We start from the raw sequence: 9864 nt of genomic DNA on the forward strand, positions 1-9864 counted from the left end.
ACCGCTCCTACGACAGAAGCCATTCCACAGCCTCTGTCTTTGGAAAGCAGCCCCAGGACCTAGACAAAGCTGATTCCAAAACACTGACTGGAATTGGTATGTCTTGGAGGGCAGCAAGGCATTCTTCTGTGCAAGTGCAATTGACATTTTAGATCCTATTTTCAAATTTCTGTGCTTAAGACCCCAAATCATAACATGACCTGTCTATATGACTGACCCATTAATGACAACTGTACACTGTCTGCAAACTGTGCATTTCAGAGAGATTTGAGGCCATGTTTAGTAAGGGCGAGTTGATTGGACATGGAGGCTATGGAAGTGTGTATGCTGGATACAGGAAATCAGACCATTTCCCGGTGAGTAGGCGGCCATGTTGGTTTCTCTGCCTCTGCACCTGTTCAGTATGATGGTCTGGTCAAGCTACTATTCAGGCCATCTGATGGTCCTAGTCAGGGCAAACAAATGTGTGTTGTACAGCAGGCGTTTCAAATAAAATGTTTGGGTTTTCATATAGAATGCCAATATGTGAATTCCATGCTGTATGCTGAGTTGTTATTGTGGACAGGTGGCACTGAAAGTGGTGGACTTGAAGAGGATCAAAATGTGGGCAAAAATGGTGAGTGAACTGATCCTCAAATTGTCTAGAGGGGGCTTCACATTGTACCCGGCATGCGCTGCGCTCACCGCTAGGTTGCTCTTGGTTGAGAGATTTTTGTTGTGGTTGCCGCCGGGCTCAGCGCAAAGACCTGTGATTTACAGCGTGCAGCGGTCAAAGTTCAACATGGTTCAACTTTGACCGCGGCACGCGCAAGAGTGGCAAAGTGGGAAAATGCTCAAAGTACTCAGCAGAGCAGTGGCAGGCCGGTGCTTGGGTGCGCAAGCCATTGACAATAATGGATTTCATAGTGCAGCGCAGCGCTGCCGCTTTTTGCGTACAATGTGAAGGGCCCTTAAATCAGGGGTCCTGCAATGGGTTTGCACTCAAATGAGAGTAGATTGCTCGTTTAGGAGCATATAGTCCGTAAGTGGAGGGGTGGATCTCCCTGGTGTGTGGTTCTGCATATATAGAGAAGAACGTGGATTCATTTCTCATAAGATCTGCATTTCAACTCTAAACATTTCACTTTTGGATCGTTGTTTATGATTCAAATACACTAGTCCTGTCCTCTACCAGTGTAACAGCACAGTGCTGAACACCTCTGGGTACCTCGTTTGTGTGTCAGTCAGAGTTTGACGAGCCCATCCCTCTGGAGATTGCGCTGCTGCGCCAGGTGTGCCGTAACTCCACCTGCAAGGGCATCGCCCAGCTGCTGGACTACGTTGAGCTCCCGGGGGCCTACGTGATGGTGCTGGAGAGGCCCCAGCCATGCCTGGACCTCTTCAACTACATGCAGCAGGGCCAGGGCTACCTGGAGGAGGCCACGGCCAAGCACATGATGCAGCAGCTGGTGCGCGTGCTGCTGCACTGCCACTCGCGAGGGGTGGTCCACCGCGACCTGAAGCCCGAGAACATCCTGGTGGAGACGACCACGCGGCGCATTAGGCTGCTGGACTTTGGCTCCGCCTCTGTGCTGAAGGAGGGACAGTACACAGACATAGCTGGTGAGGGGAAAGGAGGGAGAGGGAGAGGGAAAGAAAGAGAGAGAAAGAGAGAGAGAGAAAGAGAGAAAGGGAGAGATGGGGGGGGGGGTTCTTAATACCCATCCTACTCCATGTCAAATACTATTTTTTTCTTGATTGTAACCTTACAGTCCTACCAGTAAAACTCTTTCAATTTGATAGAGAGAGTGAGAGAGAGAGAGAATAGTCTTATATGTTAGTTGGTTGCTAAATCATGGTGTTCCTCTGCAGGGACTCCGGAGTACTTCCCACCAGAGACGGTGCAGAGGGGAGAGTACTTTGCCATCCCTGCCACCGTGTGGTCTCTGGGGATCCTGCTCTTTCAGATGCTGTGGGGCGATGTGCCCTTCTACAACCAAGACGGCATTGTGAAGGGAACACTATACTTCCCACGTGGCATATCAAGAGGTGTGTGTGTGTGAGAGAGAGAGAGTAAGAGAGAGAGAGAGAGAGAGAGAGTGTATGTGTGTGAGTGCTTGGAGAGAGAGTGATATGGAGCCCAGGAGGTCGAGAATGTGCTCTCATTTTAGTAAATTGTGCGATCATTTTACTAAATTGTGGCCTCATTTTGCTAGATTGTGTGCACAATTTAGTATACTGTGTGCTCGCTTTACTACATAGTGCTCTCGTTATACTAAATTATGGTCTCATTTTATTACATTGTGCGCTCAATTTAGTAAATCGTGCACACATTTTACTAAATTGTACGCACATTTTACTAAATTGTGCAATCATTTTACAAAAATTCTGCTAGCGCGTTGTGCCTAACAACGCCCCTTAGCTGTTGTAGAATCAGTGTAACCTGACTCTGAACAATTTAGTAAAATGAGCGCACAATTTAGTAAAAGTGTGCACAATTTAGTAAAAAAATGTCTTGCAATGACCCCTACAGGGTTCCGGAGAGTGAAAGAAAATAAGAGAGAATAACTGGTGTATGTCTACTGTTATAGAGCATCTTTTCTTTATATGTATATCATTCCTTTGTTTTGACAGAATGCCGCCACCTCATTCGCCTGTGTCTTACTGTCAATCCCAAAGATCGACCAACTCTGGAACAAATACTTGTTCACCCATGGATGTTATAGGAACATATACAGTATACTGAAGTTGCCTACATTTGTTTTAAATAAAGTATAAGCAGCATTTGCGCGTCTCTTCTGTGTGGAAAAAATCTTGGTGCCTTTGTGCAATTGCCTTAACTAAGGTTGAATTTTGATAAACTTTCATGGATAACTCCTTGCAAACGATGAAAGAAAAAGAATGTAACTAAGATTATTTTGTATGCACTGTATAGGTAATACACGAGAAAGAACAATGATGACCTACCAGATCTTTGCAAGAAGCAGAGATATTCAACATCTCTCACTGGGGCTTAGTATTAGTAGTAGGGGGGCCTATGTGTCTAATTTGGGGGCTTGTGGGATTCGCATGTTAATTTTTGGAGAGTATTATATCTTTGTTCTAGGGGTTCTTAAGAGTAAAAAAAAACATGTCTCCATTTTTTTGAAGGTTTTGAAGGACCCAAATCAAAGGTCAAATTCAGAAAAGGTCAAATTTGGTGTTCTGTCCATAAACCTCACATTGCTGGTATTATAGCATAGGGTTTCGTGCCAAAAAGCAAATATATTCTACAAGGTAGTGTGCAAAAGTGGACCACATAAACAATACAACATTATAAAACATTTTTTCAGAGCACAAAGTGCAGAGATCTCTGTTAAATCAAGTTTAATATACTTTTACATAGTACCAGCTGAAGCCTGTAAGGCCTTCCTAAGCCTAAGTGTGAAGAAAAGAAAGGGTAAAGGATCAGCTAGACAAACAGACAGGTGTGTGTGTGTGTGTAAGAGAGAGAAAGAGAAAGAGAGACACTACCAGCATGGACGGATTATGAACTTTCAGGCCCCTGGGCCCAGATGTATTAAGGGCCCCCCACTAATTGTTGCGGGGGACATTTTTTAAATTTATTTGATGTGATTTCCTGTATTCTGGTGCATTTTGGGGATGGCCAATACTTTATTTCAATCAGATTCATAGCCTATGTGTTGATATGATGTGTTGATATTGAGGCAATGATTCCATGCAATGGCTTGGGCCCTCTGACTCCTTGGGCCTCTGGGTTTGGGCCTGGTAGGCCCGTGCAGTAATCCATCCCTGACTACCAGTGACAGTTGGCTGTTGATAGCTGGCAGTGATAGAATTTAGAATATCGAATAACTTGAAGCACATAGTGCTCTGTTCTTCATGGTTGGTGATATTAGTGACCTTCTAGCCTTCTACATTTGAGCAAGCACATTTTCATAGTTCATGGTGGCACAGTCTAGTGTCTGAGGTGTGTCTTTCTGTTAGTCAGGTGATGGCACACATATTCTAAAAGAAACAGATTTTGGGCTATGTATCCAGTGGCATCTGGTAAGGATAAGGACTTCCTTATCTTTGAAATGTTCCTTAAATGGTAAAATTAAGTTTTGGTGATCTGTTTTATGTGATTACTTGCTAGGTCCTGGTCAATTATAACTCCTAGGTTTTTAACACTTGTGGATGAGGTCAGTGGAAGATCACTATATGTAGCCTGTGATGTGGATAGGATATCCCTCATCTTTTTAGAACCTAAAACCATGACTTCTGTTTTATCTGAGTTCAAAATCAGGAAATTATTCGTCATCCATGTCTTTATATCTCTTATACATTTGTCAAGTTTGACGGTGTTAATTCATCAGGTTTTATGGAAAGGTATAGTTATGTATCATCTGCTAAACAACAGGGGCCTCAGTACTGAGCACTCCACATTTTACCATAATCTGGGTAGATGGTTTATTATGGACCTGTACAAATTGTTGACGGTTAGGAAGGTATGATCTAAACCAGTGTTTTTCGACCTTTTTTGTGCCACGGCACACTTTTGACACTTAAAATGTCCCACGACACACTAACACACTAATCCTGTGTGAAGAAAAAATAAACATACCATAGCCTAAAATTTCAAATAATACACAGATATGGCCTATGGCTTCTATGCAAGACCTGCTCAATATAACAAGCGCCCTCTGTTTCATTTGTAGGTGACTATATCTAATTTAATTGTTGTTTTGAACTGGATATGTGATGATTCTGTGAATACTGGATATGGGGCCCCCGTTGTACAATGCCTGCATACCACAAATAGTGCAATCATACAATCAATGAGAGTATGTGGTTATAAATTCTTTGATGCAACAGTTGCTTTTCTGGACCAGTGAGTGACATTTGGGTAATTTTCTGCGACACACCTGATGATCTCTCACGGCACACTAGTGTGCCCCGGCACAGTGGTTGAAAAACACTGATCTAAACCAAGCGAGTGCTGAGTCTTTGATGCCTATCAAATTTTCAAGCCTAAGTAGTATGTCATTGTCTATGGTGTCAAAGGTAGCGCTGAGGTCCAGGAAGACCAGTATCGATACAAGGCTAGGTTTTTTGAGGGAGGGCTTAATAATAACAGATGTCTTAAACGACTGCGGTACATGCCCTGATAGCATTGAATTATTTATAATCTGGAGCAAAACATTATCCAGGAAGGGGAGAGCAGTCTTGAGAAGGTGAGTAGGAATAAGGTTTAGTAGACTAGTTGTAGATTTTGATGAGGAAATTGTGGAGGTGAGATCTAATATGTTGTGTATGTGGGTGATTCTCCAACTATGGTACTTTTTCTGTCCTTGACATATATTTAAAAAAATAAAAAACATTTCTACTTTTTTATTTTTTTCACACTTACTACATATTTAGGGGAACCTATATATAAAAAATCATTGTTCAATTATGTTGTTTTTTATAAAATATAAGACATTTTATATGCGTTTTGTACTATTTTGCCTCTGTCCCTAGGCCAGACTTTGGGTCTTCAACCTTATCTCACTTAAAATCTAATACTGATATAATTTTAAATTCAAACAGAAAGTATGCTTTATAACCCAATTCATTCAAATCTACTATTTGTTTTTATATTTCTTTTCGATTTGGCATATTTTAAACATGTTAAACACTTGTCCCTTGGGTTCACCGTCATTTCCACACCTCTGCATAAAATGCAATCCCAGGCTCAGTATTCTAGATTTGTATACTCATTAACCATAGCAACTGACACTCCAGAGGGATCGATCCACATGGCTGAATGAAAGAATGACCCCAGCAGAGGTTAATACATAGGAGATATATCAAGGTAAATATGAGAAATACCGCGAGTATGTTTATTGTACGTCATTTCTGAACCGCTCATAATTCATTCCGATGGGAAAAATTCTGGATTTTTACCATTTCATTAGGTGTAATTTGAGATTATTTAATGCTAACTCTAAAACTAACACTAACAGGCTAGTCAAACATGAGATATTAGAGGGAAAGTGGGAAAATGTCATTTCCACGACCGTCTTTTCCACATCTGTCTCCATGGTAGTGATAGGTAGACAGGTTGGCTTGTTTTTGTTCGGTTGTGGAAATGACCATTGCTTTTGCCATTGTCTGGAAAAATGTCAAAAAATACATATTATTCCATAAAAATCAGCACAGCCAACTTCAGGGCAGGTATCTAGGCATACTGGGGAAACAAATTATGCCAGTAATATTTTAATTAAAAATGTTTCATTTTCTGAAAATGTTCAGGTCCAAAAACTACCATAGTTGGAGAATCACCCATATGTAAATGAAGTAAATGTTGTTTGAGGTCTTATCTGTGATTTTGCTATCTTTCAGCAATGGCGTATGTGTATTTGGTGAAACTGAAACTGGTTATTGATCTTATCTCTAATTGTTTGACATACAATCATAATACTGACATACAATCATACTGTTAAAAATAAGAAAATAACTGTTTTGTGAACTTTATTCAACATAGCCAGTGATTTAGGCTAAATGTATGTTGTTAATTATAGTGAAATATACAAATTCACAAAAATAGGGTTAAAACAGGTAAAAAAATGGAGACATACTTTTTCTCCATGTTCAATGACCTCTAAAGACAGTCCAACCACTCTCCAAAAATGAACATTTCAATCCCACAGAAACCACATAGGCCCCCTGACTATAGGCACAGTAGTCCATCATAGACATCTGCAATGTTCACAAAGGGAGATGTTGCACTGTGGAGGGATTGTAGTCCCAGCCCATGGGCCAAATCCGACCCATAAGATAATTTCTTGCATGCATCATCATACAGTAGTAGGCTTCTTCCTTGGTAAGGGAGCTCCTTGTTGGTGTCCCCCCCCCCCAATCCTCCCCCACCTTTCTTATTCAGCCCTTGCCACTTAATCTACTAAACCCCTCTTCTACTGCACTTTTTACCCCCCCCCCCCCCCCCCCCCACAAATAGGCTGACACCAGACATAATTTCACTGCATTTCTTACTTCCAGCAGAGCCCTTCTAAGGAGAGCCTCCCCACTCTCTATTAATCCCATACAAACCGAATTTGGCTGCAGTTCACCAGAGTTCACCTAGATGGCGATCGCGGGCGAGTCCAAAATACATGGGGTCCTATGGAGCTACATGGCTACATTTGTTGTTTTCACCTATTTAACAACTGAAACCCTCAGATTTTATTTTATTTTTCGCAAAATGGATATGGATTTTCAATCAAAAGTGAAATAATCCGGGAGTCATGTCCTTTCGTTTTCTTACAGGTTGGGTCGTTGTTGCCCATAACACGCTAGCATTGATGCTATGCTATGCTATGATCATGCTAATGAATGACGTCATTGGCACGTTTGAAAGGCTTTTTAGAACAATTAAGTGACTTTAAAAAGTGCCTTTGCCTCCCCTTTCGAATGCAATATTCAAATTACTTGAAAAAAAATGATATCCCGAGAAAAGTGGATTTTGAGGGGTACAGCTCCATAGACCTCCATTCATTCTGGACTCGCCCGTGAGCGCCCCTAGATGCAGTACCACACCGGAAGAGTTCCGAGAGTGAAGGTTCTCCCCTTATTAGACATTCTCTGCTTCCAGTAACTATATGCATGTGACAATAAACTTCCTTGTATCCTTGTATGTTTATACCACTCCAACTAGGCTAGGTCTGTGTTCTAATGGCGATTGTTCCCAAGTTTACCATGGGAGTTTGGTGGTAGCATGATTTACTAAAATTATGTGCTAGAGAAAATGTATTTTGGTAGCCTATTTGAATTCTTATTCATGTTTTTTACCATCGCGACCTACCTACACCACTCCAGTTGGTGGCAGTGCATGAGTGGTCAGAAACCGCTGAAGAAGAGAAAGCCTTTCGACGTCATCTATTGGTTGACATCTTTACTTCCCTGTGTAGCGGTACCAGAAACACAAGGTGACTTCTAATCATGTATTTGTATTATGTGCATGCGATTTAACTTTATTATATTATAATGTCATCATTATTCATTGTTATTTCACTAATAGGAAGTACAGCTACATTGATAATGCTGTTACTAGCGAGGGAACAGTAGGCTACATTTTTGTCACTCGACTTGCAGTGTCAAATCAGGACAGCTAGCTGCTAACGTTAACGTTAAACATTAGCAGGCTAACGTGTTTGTGTGGTATGCTTGTTGAATTGTTAGGAAACGTTACCCGCAACAGGCTGACTAGTTTATTGTAATGGTACCTTGGGGCATGCAACAGTTTTAGAATTAAAATAATGCTCCTGTTGAGGAAAGTTTGCGTTTATTCACGATAACGCATTTAGCAGTTGCTGCTTGTTGGCTAATGTGCTAAGTTAATAATCCCTGGGTTACCCACGGTCAGTCTGTGAGCAAGTGACTTAGCTAATATTTGGATGTCCCAGCTAACTTAGCCAGATTCAATGTCTTGTGAAATGATACCCTTTTCTTTACCTGTCCGATATTTTCACACACAGCATGGCTCTTCACCGGTTATTCCAGCTGTCCTCTCTCCTCCGCTCGGCGGTGTCCGTGACCCTGCGGAGAAACATTGGGATCTCCGCAGTGCTTTTCAACCGGGCCAAGGACATGGACCCCGTCCAGAAACTGTTCCTTGACAAGATTCGCGATTACACCACCAAGAGCAAGTACGGGCCTGTAATGTAATTGTGTAATTCTGAGTATGGTGTTTGTTTAGGGAGCCGTTGGTTGAAATGTGAAGACGTTTTTGTCCATTCTGTTTCATTCTCCCTCCGCGGGATTGTAGACTGACGCGTGTTAGACAGTGAAGCTACCAGTTAATGTTATTCGTCTTTCCACCGAATAGGCGCATTCTCTTTTGCCTTATTTCTGGTCTTTATCTCACCTGTGTTTGATTTGATGGCCTCATTTCCAGGTCCGCAGGTGGAGTGGTAGATGCTGGGCCAGCCTACCAGAAAAATGTGTCTGAGGAGGTCACCAAACTACAGAGGCTATACGGAGGTGGAGACCTCACCAAATTCCCAGACTTCAAGTTCCCTGGTGAGTCATGTCTCCAGTTTTGTGTGCGATGTCGCAGCAAATATTGTGGTAAATGTGGTGGTAACTTGGTAGTTATTGCATTAGATGTAGGATAATTGTAAATGCACGTTGGGGGCTTTGATCTGGTTTAGTTTGGTCAATAACTGTGACTGTTTTTTCAACTGCCACATGAATGAATTAACGCTTCTGTATATTTCAGAGACTGATCTGTAAGCCTTTGGTTAAATATTTTAACATGGTTGAAATTAAAAGTTGCATGTGGTGGTGTGTGGTGAAAATGATAGCTACTCCTGTCAGTCAGTGGAATACAGGCCACGCCAGAAATAGGGGCTTTCTGGGAAATGCAGAAATCTCATCTTCTAAAGTAATATCTTGAACTCTTTGGGAACTGTTTTGGAAACACATTCCATGTGTTAATGTACCTTTGTTAAGCTTATTTCAAAGAATCTGTTATGATGTTGTGAAGTACAGTATCAATTCCTCCGACTGTTGAGAAGACAGATTGAACAGATTGTTGGAGCATACACCTCCTTTAATGCTCACAACTGCATGTTTCACCACTACACACCTCCAACCTTGTAAATGCTTCATTCTGCTCACACCACCCTTCCCGCTCTCTGCCCTCTTGCCTCCACAGAACCCAAACTGGATGAGGTGGCCAAGTAAAGTCTGTCCACTCTGCACTACTCGTTCCGGTTTCTTTCTGTTCCAACATTAACCAGTTGAATATTTAATAAATGATCTTGAGAACAAGGTTGGTGGTGTCATTGTCTTTTTGTGTGTGTGTGTGTGTGTAAAATGTGGCAAACTTGGATTCAGATTCATTTTTCTTGGCTATATTCG

General features: G+C 41.8%; 2 protein-coding genes across 2 annotated transcripts; both read left to right on the top strand.

Moving 5' to 3' along the window:
- The first annotated feature begins 275 nt into the window (after positions 1–275).
- Positions 276–2705, top strand: LOC143141710 (serine/threonine-protein kinase pim-2-like). Its single transcript, XM_076302440.1, has 5 exons — positions 276–356; positions 566–616; positions 1224–1602; positions 1852–2028; positions 2614–2705. Exons 1-5 carry the CDS (start codon positions 276–278, stop codon positions 2703–2705), a joined length of 780 nt encoding a protein of 259 aa, XP_076158555.1.
- A 5117-nt stretch (positions 2706–7822) lies between these two features.
- atp5pf (ATP synthase peripheral stalk subunit F6) lies at positions 7823–9775 on the top strand. Its single transcript, XM_076303002.1, has 4 exons — positions 7823–7928; positions 8478–8648; positions 8897–9021; positions 9659–9775. The coding sequence occupies exons 2-4, from the start codon at positions 8479–8481 to the stop codon at positions 9685–9687; spliced, it is 324 nt and encodes a 107-aa protein (XP_076159117.1). The 5' UTR covers positions 7823–7928; position 8478; the 3' UTR covers positions 9688–9775.
- Positions 9776–9864: the final 89 nt, after the last annotated feature.

This window comes from Alosa pseudoharengus, unplaced genomic scaffold, assembly GCF_046254945.1.
Source record: "Alosa pseudoharengus isolate Yale_2024_CS ecotype anadromous, Long Island Sound unplaced genomic scaffold, YU_APseudo_1.1 YU_APseudo_1.1_scf_24, whole genome shotgun sequence".
NCBI lineage: Eukaryota > Metazoa > Chordata > Actinopteri > Clupeiformes > Clupeidae > Alosa > Alosa pseudoharengus.